This window comes from Hemitrygon akajei, chromosome 5 (genome assembly GCF_048418815.1).
Source record: "Hemitrygon akajei chromosome 5, sHemAka1.3, whole genome shotgun sequence".
Taxonomy (NCBI): Eukaryota; Metazoa; Chordata; class Chondrichthyes; order Myliobatiformes; family Dasyatidae; genus Hemitrygon; species Hemitrygon akajei.
This window is the reverse complement of record NC_133128.1, coordinates 171,761,102-171,777,692: the sequence shown is the minus strand read 5'-3', so window position 1 is coordinate 171,777,692 and position 16,591 is coordinate 171,761,102. Positions and strand designations below refer to the sequence as shown.

Here is a 16,591-nt window from a genome sequence, read left to right as displayed (position 1 = left end):
TTGACAGTTGGCCACAACACATTTCGAAGTTCAAAATAAATTTATTATCAAAGTACATATATGGAACTATATACAACCCTGAGACTCATTTTCCTCTGGACATGCTCAGCAAGTCTGTAGAACAGTAACTATAACAGGATCAGTGAAAGATCAACCAGAGTGCACAACACAGTAAACTGCAAATGCAATTATAAGTAACTCGAACATGAGATAAAGTGTCCTTAAAGTGAGATCATTGGTTGTGGGAATATCTCAATGGTGGGACAAGTGAAGTTGATGGTTGATGGTAACTCTTATTGAACCTGGTGGTGGGACTATTTCTAATGATATAGGTACTTCTTGACAAAAGAGCCTTTTACCCTCAAATCTCTTCCTCCTCCTCCCAATCCCCACTCTGAATTTTCACTTAAGTCTGTGGTGCCAGTCTGTAACTACTGTATCTACCTTCTGGAAATGGATAATAAGCTTAATAAGCTGGTAAGGAAGGCGGGCTCTGTCGTGGGCAAAGTACTGGAGAGTTTAACATCGGTAGCTGAGCGAAGGGCGCTGAGTAGGCTATGGAGTTAAGTATTGTATGTAATTAGTTTTGCTACAACAAGTGTATGGGACATTGGAAAAAAGTTGAATTTCCCCATGGGGATGAATAAAGTATCTATCTATCTATCTATCTTTTTATCCATCATCCTCTTCTAAAATTCAAACAAGTACTTTGCTCCTTGAAACACAGCCCTGCTTCTGCTGCCTAACATTTTAGCTAAGATCCAGTAAAATCTTTGCAGCACTAGATCTTTTGGATGTTTCCAAGGGTATTGTCTTCTTCAGTTCTAGTCATTTACCATTGTAGGGACACAGCTTTTATCCAGTTTCTCTATTTATGTAGCTCAGGGCTCAATGTGATAATTTTAACGTTCTCTCAACATGACTGCCAATTTCTTGGGTATGTGCACATGGACACCCAGGTCCCTGTTTTGGTATGTATAGAGTGGAAGCCTCTTCTCTTTCCACCCCCCCCATCCCTTCCCCTTTACACTGACTTCTCTTTCTTTCCGGTCATGATGAAGGGTCTCAGCCAGAAACATCAACTGTTTACTCTTCTCTAGGAGCTGAATTCCTCCGGCATCTTGTGCGGGTTGCTTTATATAGGGTGGAGTTTTGTTGGATCTGGCCTGTTGCCCAGAATTTCAGAGTGCATACTCCTTGCTTGGCCTTCCTTGCCCTTAAATCCAGTGCGGGTTTGCCACGTGCAGATGCTTGGAAGGCTGCTGGCAAGGCTTGCAGGAAGCTTTAACTTGGAGCCATTTTAGTTCTGAAAAAGCTCTGACCTTCAGAGGCAACTTGAATTTGTAAAACCTCGGTAAAAATAGATTATTTAACGAAAAGTTCTGTTTAACTTGCGTTGCTTTACGATTTTGCCTCTGAGTTCCAGGCCTAGAATCTCCATTGAAGTAGGTTGGCCTAGCTCCTAGAATTGAACCCATCTGGCACAGGATCTGGATTGGTGGAGCCTGCTACTGGTCTCATTCAGAAGTGAACAGGAAATAAGATTTCACTGCTCTTGTTAATAAGGCGGAGCAAATTATCTCCATGGAAACTAATCCTTAACGTTCCACAACAGTCAACTTAAAATGATCCCGACAGTTTTGCTTTTATGAAACATAGCTCCAGGGGTACAGCGGTGAATTTGTCGTGAGCATTGCCTTGGGCATCTCTGGTTATTATTGCAGTAGAGGAAGACGAGATTCTGCTGGAAGTCTTGAGCAACACATGAAATGCTTGAGGAACTCAGTAGGTCAAGCAGCATGCAGGCATGATAACATTTTAGAAGTTTGTCTTTGCATTGCTATAATTCTGACATCTTGCACATTGGTAAATAGTTTATTATTGTCTTATCAATTGAGGTACATTGGAAAAACATTGGCATGCCATCCATACAGATCATTTCACCACATTAGTACATCCAGGTAGTACAAGGGAAAAGCAAGATAATGTAGAATATAGCATTACAGTTAGAAAGAGTGCTCTGTAGGTATAGGGTAAGGCGTGGCCTAGTGGGCAAGGCATCCGACTAGTAACCTGAAGGTCACTGGTTCGAGCCTCAGCTGAGGCAGAGTGTTTGTGTCCTTGAGCAAGGTACTTAACAACACATTGCTCTGCGACGTCACCGGTGCCAAGCTGTATGGGTCCTAGTGCCCTTCCCTTGGACAACATCGGTGGCGTGGAGAGGGGAAGGCCTGCAGCTTGGGAAACTGCCGGTCTCCCATACAACCCTGCCTGGAAACTCCAGGCGCAGATCCATGGTCTCTCGAGACCGACGGATGCTACCATTAGGGTAAGGTGCAGGGCCATGAAGAAGTAAATTGTGAGATAACCCATTTTAATTGTTCCACCACTGAAACTATGCCTCAACTAACCAGTCCTCTTCCTTCTGGAATTTTTTCCCTAAACTTGTTTGCCCTCAACCTATTTATTAATATGCTTCTTATGAAGTTTACTTCCTAAGAGATCACCCAGTATTCTTATGTGGAATAGCATCATTTGTCTTTTGTTTCATAACATTCATTGTGTGTTGTCTTTAGATGTTTTTATGGCTGCAAGTTCTACCCAAAGTAGCTGCCAAGAGAGATGTATAACAGGTTGGGTTGAGTTGATCTCTGATCTCTGCAATCCATTTGCAAACGTTTTGCCTCCATACAAGGAGACCTCATTAGAAACGATGACCAGAGAACAGCGCAACCCAAACACCGACCACCCGAGCTACACATTTTCCAAGTTATTTTCAGATTATTACAGAGATTCTCACTCTATTGGCCTTCTTTAGTTACCTTCCTTTGACTGTCAGGTTCTTGAACCAACTGGCTAAGCCCTAGTCATTGCAGTTTGACCTCTTTGCACTAAAATGGTTTTTTTAATGTTTGTATTACAAATAATGTATAAATTATGTTTTGCTTGCAAATGTGCTCCTGTTGATAATACAGTATGTGCTTGCAGTGCTGCTGGCTGCTGCCAATAAGCTTTACGTTGCACCTGTGTATCTACTTGTGCACATGACAAAAATCTTGACTTTTGACTTTTAAAAAAATTTGACTAATTTTTTCTATTTGAAGGGCGAAGTTGAAGTGAAATATTTCTTCTGTTGAGGTGTTGCAATTTTACCTAATTTATGTTCTGTTTTACTTAAACGTGCTCAGTTGATGAGAGTTGTTGAAAAATTTAAGTTTTGTTACCGGTGAGAGCTGGGTTTAGGTTCAGATTATTTGAATGTTGTGCAAATGTAATTTTTTTAAAAGTCTGGGAAAAACTGATTGCAGCTGAAGTTATGCTTGGGGTTTAAACTTCAATCGGTGTAGTATACAGTGCTAGAGAAGAGATGTGCAAACATTTGAGTATTCAGATTACTCCAGCAAGAAATGTACCAAACTTAATAGTTAAACTAAATGCTCTACAAGTTGGAGAAGACTTTTTGAAAGATTGTAATAAATTACTTGTATACAGTAAGATTCCATGACAAGGCTGACAATGCCTAAACATAAAGTGGTGTAAGTGGATATCTGGAGCTGGGTATGTCGAGACTACATTCAGAAATGAAGTAGAAGGCTCTGAATGGCCTTCTATCAATTTAATATCAGTTGACCATGAAGGTAATTAGCATTGAACCAAAAGAAAACTGTTGCCCACAGTTTGAAAAGGGCTTTCACCAGCTTCTTTATTGGCACACCTCTTTCTAAGAAATCAAAGATGTACTTTTAGAAAATAACCCGTAGTCGCAGTTTTTAATATTGATCTACTTTGTGTCAGATTCATAAAGTATGTTTAGGAATACATTTGTGCACTTTTTAACATGCTTTTCAGAGATACTAGAGCACTGGTAGAAATTCAGTGACTAAAATTTGGATTTCTTGCAAAGGGGAAAAAAATTAAAAGTCTCATTAGCAGAAGCCGTGAAAACCCTGGATTATTGTTTAATAATCCATCTAGTCCAAGTGCTCTTGCTGACTAGTCGAAGCTTGTTGCTCCTACTCAGCTGGGTTGTATATCGCACTCCTGGATGTCCTACTGCTGTGCCACCATCTGAAATTATGCCAACAATGGTTGTATCATCAGCAAATTTATAGATGCCATTTGAGCTGTGTCTAGCCAGAGAGTAGAGCAGTGGGCTAAGCAGACATCTCTGAGGTGCTTCAGTGTTGGTTGTCAGTGAAGTGGAGATGTTATTTCTAATTGTGCTCATCGGTAAAGGATTCTGTTGTCTGTATAGCCTAGGCTGTACAGTTATATAACCTTAACTAGGAATTAAATACTTGCACTGCTAGAATTGTCCATACTGCATGTACAAAAATTAGAAGATAAAATTTTATGTTGTCACAATTGCAACAGTGTATATTTGTTCAAATTCAAAAGGACAGAATGGACAATTGCAGATGTGAATGTTTTTTTCTGGATTTTTTTATGTGGATGTGATTGATCGCATTAGCCAAGTGATAAATGTTGAATTATACATTTGTTCTTCCCACTCCAGCATGTGTACTAAGTGGCTTTTATTCTGTCAGTGCAAAATGTTAGCAAACGAATTGAGATGGATCAGGCCCAGTTAAAACCTACAGATATAACGTGTAAGGTTTTCTCTTAATTTATTTAGTTGCAAACCAATTCTTTTAAATGTTTCAGCTCATCATACTTTCAATATTGGGAACTTATTGAAGTGGCAGCTACTGGCTGTCACTTATTTACTGTTGGAAGACTATCTTAAACGTAGTTTCATTTTATGGTCTGATGGAAAATGTGTTAAATTGGTGTATAGTGAAAGTGTTTGTAAGCCAACCACACAGTTAATTTCAAATGTACAAAACACGTGATCCACCTTGAGCTCCATCTCAAACCCCACTTTTGATAACTTTCCATCTCTTTCATCTTTTGACTTTTGAGACAGAGGGCCGCTTTGACATGCTTCTGGAATGTTCTGTTCAATTCCAGCAGATTCGTTCCAATGTTAATACGAAAGCAGAAGCAAAATGTTGAGTGGCTGCCTGCTGTTTTAATTCGCCATCCCTCTCCTATACTGACTTTCCTATCTGTCGTCTACACTGTATAACAAGAGCTTGTGCCAGTCCAAGGACCTCATCTAGTTAGTGGAGGATCATGGTGCTGAATTTAAAGATCAGCCAAGACTTATTGAATGATGGAGAAGGCTTGAGGGCTGATTGGCCCTCTGCTAACTCCACCACGTGGTCTTTCTTTAATTCAGTGCTGACAAATTTCTTTCTGAGACTGGGATGAATAAAGAAGTTCCACCTCTCTCTTCCCCCCCCCCCAGTAATACCACTTTCTGAATCAACAAAGCTTACTATTAAAATAAAAGCAATACACACAAAATGCTGGAGGAACTCAGTTGGTCTGGCAGCATCTATGAAAATTAACAAACAGCGTTTCAGGAAGAGCGAGACTTCTTCAGGACTAAAACAAGATGAGATTTAGTTAATGAAAGTCATTGTTTTGTAATCTTATTAGACAACCTTAACTGGGTGTTTATTGCATTATATTTCAATGCAGAAAGTAAAGATACTGAAATGTTTTCAAAACTTGAATTCCACGTAATAATTTCTAGTAAAATCTTGTTAGTGCTTAAAAAGGATTAACAATGTTGGGAATAAGAGACCATCATTTCTCAGGTGTCATAATCTCCTTTAGTGAAATTAGACCCCTGTACCTTTGTTGCTTGTCCCTCCTCAGGCTATCATTTTCAAATGTCAGACAAGAACAAATGATCTAAAAACGGATAATGCTGGAAACACTCAGCAGGTCAGGTAACATTTGTGGAAAAAGCAAGAATTGACATTTCACCTCGAAGATCGCCTGTCAGAAAAAAAATCCTGATTGTGCTCGAATTCTACTGAAAGTCTATGAGCTGAAATGTTAAGAACTACTACTTTTTATACAAACACTGCCCGAGCATTTGCAGTGTTTTGTGTTTTTATTGTATTTTATTCCAAACAAACAAGGACAATAAATATGGGCTAAATTATGGGTTTTTGGGCCGTGATGAGGAGTAGTTGGATCTTGGAGATGCTGAACAATACGACAGGTGGCAAGGGTGGTTTAGAAGGCTCACTTACTCGCCTCTGCTCCTATCTTAAGTATATGAGTAAGGAGCTCCTGCTGAAGCTGCACAAGACACAAGTTCACAACTGGAATAATTTCAATCAAGAGAGAATTTTACTTCAGAGTTGCTTTTATTGTGGTAAAGAAGCTTAACCATTGGGTTGTGTAAAATTATCATAGCCCTGGACAGTGGAGTAGGTTAGTGGCCATGTTAATATGTAATTGTGCCTCATGTGCGAATTATTAATAAAATGGGGTGGGATGGTTATCATCTTTCACGGAGCATTTGGGGTTGGTGACAGTTTGTTTTCAGCCCCACTTTACCCCATGAGTGAGGTCTGATGTCCAGATTGCCCGTCCAGAGGTAAGCCAGGTGTGGTGTCTGGTTTCTGTGTGGGAGGGAGTCTGTACCTTAGTCTGCAGTGCACAAATGCAACCGAAAGTGCAACTAACACAGATTTTGGGGTGGGTGGTGTGTTTTCTCAAAATGCAGTTGCAAATTTTGGCAGGAAGGGTGTGCCTGCATGTCCGGGATTAATTGGATCAATAGCAAGGGGATACAGACAGCGGGAGAGCGGAAGAGGAATGTTAAGAAGAGTTATGGGGATCTGAAACACACTGCTTGGGGGAGGGGGGTTGCAGTGGAGATGGAGACTCCAAAATGTCACTTGTATTCAGTAACCCCCTAGGCAGAGGATGAGTGCTGGGGTTTAGGAATGGCCGAAACAGCTGTTTGTTTTTGCACAGCATGGGAGGATGAATTGAATGGTCTCTTCCTTTGCTCCAGATTTTAATTTTGTATTTTAATTTTTTTTGAAAAGTTGTGTGAATATTTATTTTTAAACTGGGTGCTAGTAAGTTCAGTGTGGGGAACTGCCTGGAGGAATTAATGATCTTGACATTATTAGGAATTGAACTGTCAGAGTCAATTACCCAGGGCGCTTAAACCATTTCCCCTCATTTTAACTGCACGTTAATTCAGTTTCCTCACATTATCAGGTTTATTAATATCTCATCAGTGCTTGCTGTTAAAGAGAAATAATCAACAGAACAGGAGATTGATGGTCAGTTTTTAATATTGTCAGTAAAAGTCAAATTCTACTTCATAGGGACTTACAGTTTGCACTATTGTTTTTGTTCTAGTGCACCATAAATGTTGGTAACAAAAGGTACACTTTTCACACTCCGTATGGGTGTCCTGAAATTACCCAATTCATTTCAGTAGATCGGTTGGTTGTGTTAACACAGATTGTATTCCCTCGAGGTCAGCTCCATTCCTTTCAATGCCAAGTGTCTGAAATTCTATCAGACTGTTTGAAAAGCAATAAAATGTAAATTCAGGAAATACTCAGCATGTCGTGCAGATCCGTGAAGAGAAAAGCACAATTAACATTTTGGTCGCTGACCTTTTTATCGGAAATGAGAAATATAGTCTGTAACTGGTAGCATGTTTGATTTCTGTTTGAAGTCTTGACATTATATATGACTGCACAAGTTAAGTTTTGGGTAATTTTTTTCATGAGATTAAGATGACTGATTTCCATCTTTGCAACATGACTCTGGCCTGGTTGAGTTCCTCCATTGCTGAAACTTGCCCATCTGCTTGTTAATCAAGACCTCTAACACCACCGTTGACAGGACAATTGTTGGCCCCCTTGCCTCCCAGCTTTATTTGCCCATCACCTTTTGTGCTCATTGATTTACGCTGCCTCCTGGTTAAGAATCTGATCTTTGTTTTCAGCTCCTTTGCGGCCTTGCCCTTCTGTAATCTCTTCTGGCATCTAGCCACCTGTGGATAATTGTGACCTCATCAGTTTTCCCCAGATTAAAATATCCTATCAATGGGATTGGCTCACATGGCCTTGAAGTTCTGGAATCCCCTCCCAAAAACCCTCTGCCACTTCATCTTTAAAACACACCTTATACTGACTCGTCTACCCTGATCTCCCTGTGATTCTGTATCAACTTGTTTTACATTTTTGTGAAGCACCTTTGAGAATGACCTTTATAATGTAGACTACTGTGGTTAGAGGCCTTTGGATTTATTATTCTGCAAGAAAATGTGCAGAGCGAACACTTTCTAGGTAGTGTTTGGATTTTGCGATTTTTTTTTAACATGTGCATCAAACTACAAGTAACCAGCGTTTGCATGGTGTTACCTTTTATTAGAAATCTAAGTTGTACAGTATCTTAGAATCTGTGCTTGAGGCTTGGTGTTGGAAAGGAAAGGTTTCCTGTGTGGTAAAAGGAAGAGTGGTTCCATGCCCTTATGTTTTTCTGATGTCTTTTGCTGATGAAAACCCTGTAATGATCTAAGAGGCCTAGCAGTATTACCATTTCAAATGTGAAAGCCCAGTGGGGCACCAGGCATGTTTTTTTTTGTGTTGCTTGTAGAGATCCTTGAAAAGACTTGCCGCTGTCATGTCTGTCGGAAGCAGTGAAACCACCTTTGGGTCAGGGTGTAAATACAGGCTGTCCGTGACCTGTTTTCTTTAGTTTGTTCAATTCTCGCCATGGTGCAGCTGTCAGTTACACTGATATAAAGTGAAAGTTGGGTGATTTGCAGCCTTGACATTTAAGATTTTATTTAATTGCATATCTTGGATATTGTGCTTGAAACTGGTAACTTTATTCTGTAAAATCTCACATATTTCCAGTATGACAATGTTTAAAAAAAATATCGTTTGAAAAATCTCTCTGCAATCCACTGGGTGCTGTATGTAACAATGAGTTTTAATAAACAATATTATTTCTATGTGAAATTTGCAATCAGGGAGAAATACATTTTGAAGTTGTATTGATTTGCATGCAGGTCATGTTACTATCATAGATTAGCTGCTTTTCGTACCCCCCCCCCAGTTGTCAGTGTTCCAGCTGGTATAGCAGATTTCTGTATGGAACAATAAAACTTTATCTGTCTACTTTGGTTTCTCAAACTAACCAAAACATGCTGTTTGAATATTGAATAAGCACAACTGATGATAAATATCTACAAATCTCAAAGCCAGCTTGCAAAGCTCAAATAAATTGGCTCAGCATTCCATTTACATAGCACAAAGCAGATTCAGAGTAGAACTGTGTGTTATGCTAAGTGAATTCCTTGCAATTCGTATCATTAAAACCTGACACTAAAAGAAATTATTTAAAAGGTATTCAAGATTGTATTTTTTTTCTCTCTCTTGCAGCAGATAGACCTTTCTGGAAAGGAGGAATTTAAAGACTTCAGAAATGTAGCATTGGTTCCCATGGAAACATCATCATCAGATGATAGCTGTGATAGTTTTGCTTCAGACAATTTTACGAACAGTGTAAGTGTAATTTAAGATTGTGAATGCAAAAGAAGTCGACTACAATTACCTGTAATATGATAGTTGCTATATTATAACAAGTTTTCTATTTCTTCTCAGAAAGCTAAATTCAGAACAGAGATCCTGACAGATGAACTGGCTCGGATTTTTAATGAGGACTCTGACGATAATGAATCATTTGATGGCTTTTCTGAAAGCGACCTCAAAGATGTAATGGAAGCCATGGTATTACTGAGCATTGAAACTTTTTAGATAAACTGTGAATTTTATGTTTAATCTATATGAAGTATGGAACTAGCTTGCATTAATGCCTGTTTCCAGTTTATTAATAGTTTGTCTGAAAGTTGTTATTTAGACTCCTGAATCAGTGATTTTGTCGAAATCAGGTTTCTTTGCTGCTTTTGGAACCATTCTGTCACAACATGTGCTGTAAACAGTGACGTGTAAGATTTTTTTTACAATTTCTCTTTGCATTTTGTTGGGATTGGAATAAATTAAGAGAAGAGGGATCATATAATGTCTTGCTTTTGAACACTATAGATTTCTTTTCAGGGGTTTTCTTTGTTCGAGGTTTTACGAATATTCAAAGAAAACTGCTGAATTGAAATTTGTCCATCTTATTTTGGCTTGCAGTTTTTGGATGCGTTCCTAGTTAAAAATATGAATACTGCATTTTGTTCAGGAAATCTGATAAATCTATTATTTGTTTTGTAGATTGTTCAATCTGAGTCTGAGGAGGAAATGAGTGATGAAGATATTGAAGAGAATTCTAAAGTGCAGCACAAACATTCTTTTCCATTACGCGTGGCTTTTAGATTCCCATCTCGAAAAAACAAAAACGTGTCTGTGCCAGATTCTACTGTCGACTTGAGTAATCAATCAGACTCTGACTCCGACCTTGATGAACCCAGAGGATCGAACTTTCTAGAAAAGAGAGCTCTAAACATTAAAGAAAACAAAGCCATGGTAAATAGTGCATGTTTTTCTATAATTTATTTGTTCACTGACTCGAATAGATTGCACAGCTCTAAATCTCCCTGAGGCTTCTGGTTTGCTGGGCCAGAACAAGAATAGTGGAGGCTTTGCTACATTGCTGTAGATCGGTAATTGCATATTGCCAAAAGGGAGAAGGTGGAACTGAAAGGGATATTGACCACAATCCAGCAGTTCAGTGGGCACAGTTGTTTACCCTACCCACTAGATAATTTTACTGATAGAAATTTCAGCACAGGGAAGGATACCCCTGCAACAACAGTGTGTCATCTTGTCTGAATACTGTTTGTATTGTAGATTAAAGTGCTGGGACTAACCTTTAAAGATGGAAGGGGGGGGGGGATAGGTGATGGTAATTGCCTATAACTCTGACATATATGACTATTGTGAATGAGTTGGGGATTTTAGCAAGTTGGAAATAATGTGACTTGAAAATTGAATTTCCCCTTCTGGCTATTTGCCCGGGGCAGAAGTTTGACCTGGTTATTTAAATTTGATGTAAGGTGTGCTGAGTTTGAGGTATGAAATACTGAATGGCAGGAAGGTAGAGAGACTCCATCTTGTAAATCAGATCTGATCTGTGGGCAAGCAGGTAACCTGTGTCCGGTACATTTGTAGTAAACAGCCCTGAAGTGGTGGTTTTCTATAATGCAAGGCCGTGTCATCTACACATGGCAAAAAAGATGAGTTGAACCCATTCTATGAGGTTTATTTTCTATCTCAAGTTATTGAGGAGGTTGTGAATTCTGTAAGGGTGGATTTCTGTAATGCTGGGGTTACCTGTGTAGTATTGCAGAATTGAATGACTTGTTCCATTGAGTTTTCTTTCTGCACTGGAGCGCAAAGCATGGTTCTGAATTTGAGATTATTCAAGACTTGGAATATTATGAACTGTGAAGGAGTTGGTGATTGCAGTGAGATAAAGCCGAGCTAGTGGAATGAGCAAAAGTGTGTTAGATAAAGTTTAATGCAAATTAAGTTTGAAATGAGGGTGGATGTAGGTTAATATTCTAAAAGGGGTGAGGGAGCAGGGGGAGCATGTGCAAATCTTTGAAAATGGTGGGGCGGATTTAAACCGGTTAAGACACAGACTATTCTGGCCTTTACCATTAGAGGCATAGTATCTAAAAGTAAAGAGGTCATGCTGAGTCTTTATATTGGTTTGGCCTCACCCACAGTATGTTATCGTATTGAAGGAAGGATGTGAAGGCACAAGAATGCTTTTAAGATGGGCAACTACAAGAGTGGAATACAGAGGTGGTATGGTTTTTGGAGACAAGACTGAGGAGGGATGCTTTGCTAGAAGTATATAAAACAATGAGCAGTCTGGACAGAGTGAACAATAGAGGCTATTCCTGTTGGAATAGTCAAGGATGAGATGTTGGGTGTAAAAGAAAGGGGAAATGAATTAAGAATGACGTGATAAAACAATTTTATGTAGTACGTTTGGAATCTGGGAAGTGTAGACATCGGGTTTAGTGGTCTTTGAGGGGAAAATTAACTAAGAAGGTAGTGGGTGGTGCAACTGGAGTTGCTCTGATAACGAAACAGCACAAAGGGGATGGCTTCATGTGCATTTATGTTTGTTATAATTCTAAAATATTTGTAAGGTATACTGGAATAAACATACCGAAGGAAAACCGTATCAGGAACGAATATTTGGAAAAAGCTAAAATTCAGCAATGTGTTTTTGAGAAATTGCTACCCATGGTATAATGAGGATGTGGTAAATGCTACCACATAGAGTGGTTGAAGTGAATAGCACTGATACATTTTTAGAGAAAATTAGTAAGTACACGAAAGCAGAATTGATAAATGATTGGGTGCCTTTGTGGAATATAAAAACCAAAGTGGTCTAGTTAGCCTGAATGATGTGTATCTGTGCTGTAAATTCTGTCAATTTAAAAGGCTATTGCAGAATCTTCTAGAGGTAGTAAATGTCTAAATGTAAATTTTTATTTATATTTTTTGTATTTATTATAGCTGGCTAAGCTGATAGCAGAGTTGAAAACTGTGCCAGGGCTCATTCCACGGAGAGTTTCTGTTCAAAGGACGCCATCGGTAAGTGGTGACAGGATATACTTGCTTTTTGCTTGTATTTGCTCAAAAACTCTTCAACACTGACATGGAAGTTCTTGCAAGCATTAGTCACTTAATAATTTTCTGAATTGTGATATCTTAACAATGAGCATATTGAGCTGAAATTGTTAGGATTACATTTAAGATTAATAGACTTACTTTACTAGAGCGGCCACATTTTATTTACTTAAATAGAAACTTTACTATATGAATATGTGATTTTAATATTGTGAGTGTGTGGTGTGTCTCAGTCTAGCTTTACAAATTGGCTTAATTGTTTCTAGATCATCTACAGTAAAATAGACTTCCTTAAGTCTGCAAAATATACTTAAAAGATTTTTATTAAAATAAGGGGAAGATGTATTAAAGGTTAAAATTTGGTTTTCTTTGAAATCATTTGACAATGTTTTTAAATTACAGAAAATATAGGGTTTGCTAAAACTTTCTGTATTTTTAAGTACATTATCTCAATAATGTTTATAACATGGATATAGAGGTTGAAAATTAACTGTGGCTTGTTGTTTTCTTTAGAAACTAAAACGCCCACCAAGGAATTCTTTCACAGAAAATGTTTCTAGACAGAATCCCGAGCGCAGTGCTCGACCTCGCACTCGGTCAAGATCCTTGGTTGATGGTCCTCCTTCTCCATCATTTGAGCAAGAAGATAATGTCAGCTTTATGAGGAAAAGAAAGTTTCTAGATAATGACTTCTCCGAGGTAGAGCCATTAAGTCATTTGTGCTGCTATTAACAACACCTTTCATGGTGCACTGACTTTGCCAGCTTAATCTGCATTTCTGGTGGTCACTTGTAAAGTCTAATAACCTTTGCAGTTAAAGACTTCATGTTCATAAAAATTATAAGAGATCTATTCCAGTGGTGTCTGCAGTGACTGCAATTAAACACTTGGGAATAAATGCCTCATTAAGAAATATTGAAATATTGAAAGTCAATATATTTTGTTTTGAAGCTTTCTGCAGCACTTGATGTTGCAGGTTGGCAGGCAGTTTGAAAACTAGCATGTTGAAACGATTGGCCTTGAGTATTAGTTTATCCAAAAGAGGCATGATATGATAGCTTTCATGATTTAAGCAACAGCTTTGCAAGGAAATATTTCAGTTCATCCTTAAATTTCACATTTGTCAAATCCTGGCAAGGATAATTAAATTAATGTATTGCCTTTTCACAGACTGCTCGCGTAAGCAATCTCTGTGACCTGTTCAACTGCGTGCTGACCTTGCAGCCCCTAGCCGCTCCATCAGAAAGACCACCTGCTTCTAACTCTATAATGCAGTTTGCCCATCTGCTGCTAAAATTGGCATCTGTGGCTTTGTTGTCTACATGCTTTATTATTCTCGTGCCAGCTTCACATCTTCCAGAAGCTTCAGCACATCCAGAGCTGCAGCCTGTCCAGAATAGCTGGTCCTTGCAGTATCCTTTTTGACGTCATGGAGCTACAATGACATTTATTGTAATAAATATAGGCCCAAGAGATGAAAACGAGGACATTTCATCTCTGCTGAGTTCTGTTAGCTTGTTCAGCCTTCTAGACCCAATACTGCAGGATTTCCCAATATACCCTTTTCTATCCAGTGCACTCCTTTTAAAATCTTACTAACCATCTCTAGACTATTTCCCATTTTCTGCTTTGGCCCACGTACTGTGTTTTATTCTTACTATGTTTTTGTGGAAAGGTTTGTCCACATCAAAGGTGCCACATAAACTCAGTTGACTCTTTACTCATAAATGCACAGATTAGGTGCTGGTGTAGATCGCTTGTCTTCTCAAGCCTGCTCCACCATTTGTTATGGTCATGACTGATGTGATTGAAATTTGAATTCTGCATTTCTGCGTACCACTGAGGTAGTCTGTCACTTACCAAGAATCTTATCAATGCCTACCTTAAATCACTGTGACTCTGCTCCCATGACCCTTTGAGGATGAGAATTGCAAAGGCTCATTGGTTTATGAGAAGAAAACATTTATCTCCCTCTCATTTTTCCCCTTATTTTAACTGAGCCTCTAGAACTAGTTCTCCACAAAAAATTTTAATACATCTCCACATCCACCACATCAAGACCAGCAGTGTTTTGTCCCCTTTTACGTTTCTGAAATTTTCTAAAGACAGAAACGTGGAGTAACTCTCTCCTCATAAGACTGTTCCAGATATTACTCCATTAAACCTGCTTCCAGTGTGTTTTTATTTTCCCTCATAAGGAGATCAGTGAAGTACACAGTACTTCAATGTGGTCCCACTAATACCTTCCATATCAAAAACATAACTGTAAACAATATTCTGATACCCAGATTCCTTGTCATCTCAAGTTTTTCAATATATATACTAAAATGGACAATTTCACATTTTTACCACAATGTACCCTTTTTGCCAGAACTTTGTCTATTTATCTGATCTATCCTTTATACATCCTTAAGTCCTCTTCACAGTTAGTTTTCTATCTTTACGTCATCATAACATTAGCAATCATCCAAGTCATTTACACAAATTGTATCAAGTTGAAACTGGCTTGATAAATCTTGCCAACCGGAGAAAAGCCACTAGCGCTGCTGCGTATTTGTTAGTCTACTCTCTTCTGTCCACACCAGTATGATGCCAACAGCGTCAAGTGCACTGCATCGAATATTGTTTTTATCCAATGTATCTGGCACTTAAATTCTAGCAGTGCTGCTTTTTAAAAAAAAAAAATGCTCTCTGGTTTTGTGAGAATATCTTTTGCCTTGCATCCATTAATGCTCCCAAGTAAGGCAGACCAAAGGGCAACTACCAAGGAACATTTCCTTGGGAATTCTGGCAAACATGCAATGTTCTTTTGCTAACTGAGAACAAGGTGCACCATTTGTTTTCCCTGTGATCAGGTGAGTTTCTGCTAGGTGCTTCACTATTCTTCCAATTGTCTGTAAGTTAATTGGCTACTGTATACTACCCCTTAAATGTAGGTAAATGGCAAAGAACCAAAGGGGATTGGGAATGGGGTTGCTGTGCTGAGAACTACCTTGAACCTGACAGGCTGAATAATCTTTCTGCATCACATTTTTTAATGATGAAATCCTACCAGTGAATAGTTTTTGGGTTTTTTTCTGATTGTTAGAGCAGATTTTTGTGGCTGCTGCATTGGGCTGACAGGATACTGCATGTGTTTACTGAATGCTGAGGTGTATAACCTCAAGCCTCCTACAGCTGAATGCCAGCCACATCAGTGAATTTGCATATGTGGAATGCTGTGTTAACGCTGTGCAGACAAAAGTAAACTTCTGTTCATTTAATTAAACGTTCAGATATCAGATTAGGAATCTGAATAATTGTTTTGTTTCACATGTAGTTTTGAGAAGTTTGTGTATTGATGCTGACTTTACCCTTGCTGCTCTGTCTGCCCTTAGGTGGATGTACCTCTGCGTAGGCGAAGCCGTCCCAGTGTACTTGCCATCCCACATGTGGTGCGGCCAGTTGAGGACATCACTCAGGAAGAGTTGGAAAACATTTCTTTTTCAGCAAAAGAGAAAGTTTATAATCGAGCTACAGTAGGTTTTTCCTGTTCAGCTTCTAGAAATGGGGAGAAAAATTGGTTTGTGCTATATGCTAGATTGGATTGGTTTTTGTGACATTTGAGGCGAAAAGATTTATTTCCCTCATGGTTACGCAATAAGTACACATTATTGGATGTCATGTGCCATTGTCATTGTCAGAAGTCTGACTATTTGAGTGGAACAAAGTTAGGTTGTGGTTTTAGATCCAAGTAGGATTTGTTGGGTAACATCAAGGTAAACTAGAACTACTAACCCAGTGCCCTTATTCTGTGCATTTATAACTACATCTCCTTATTTGAAATAACAGGATTATTCAGTTTAACGTGTTTTCACTTACTACAATATGATATAATTTGCATTGAATACATTATTAATTTTAAGGCATGAATACATTTGCATGTTAAAAGTTGCAGACTCTTAATTCACCCAGGATGCTAAAGGTAAGCTAATGTACTGACCATGCAAAGATCTAGTCTCTACTGTTGTTAAATATGGAAAAAATGCTTTTGATTTAAATTCCTATCCTTAGTGCCTCCCTCCCCCTCCCAAAGGCATGCACACATTTTTGTCATC

The 16,591-nt window shown here is 38.7% G+C and overlaps 1 protein-coding gene across 2 annotated transcripts in view; it reads left to right on the top strand.

Moving 5' to 3' along the window:
• cdca7a (cell division cycle associated 7a) overlaps positions 1 to 16,591 on the top strand; it is a 51,909-nt gene that overhangs the window by 32,987 nt on the left and 2,331 nt on the right. For both annotated transcript variants that reach the window (XM_073047204.1, XM_073047203.1), the window contains 6 exons: positions 9,282 to 9,404; positions 9,504 to 9,629; positions 10,119 to 10,370; positions 12,381 to 12,458; positions 13,008 to 13,193; positions 15,872 to 16,012. In XM_073047204.1, coding sequence (XP_072903305.1) covers positions 9,282 to 9,404; positions 9,504 to 9,629; positions 10,119 to 10,370; positions 12,381 to 12,458; positions 13,008 to 13,193; positions 15,872 to 16,012 — 906 coding nt within the window. The remainder of the gene's footprint in view (positions 1 to 9,281; positions 9,405 to 9,503; positions 9,630 to 10,118; positions 10,371 to 12,380; positions 12,459 to 13,007; positions 13,194 to 15,871; positions 16,013 to 16,591) is intronic.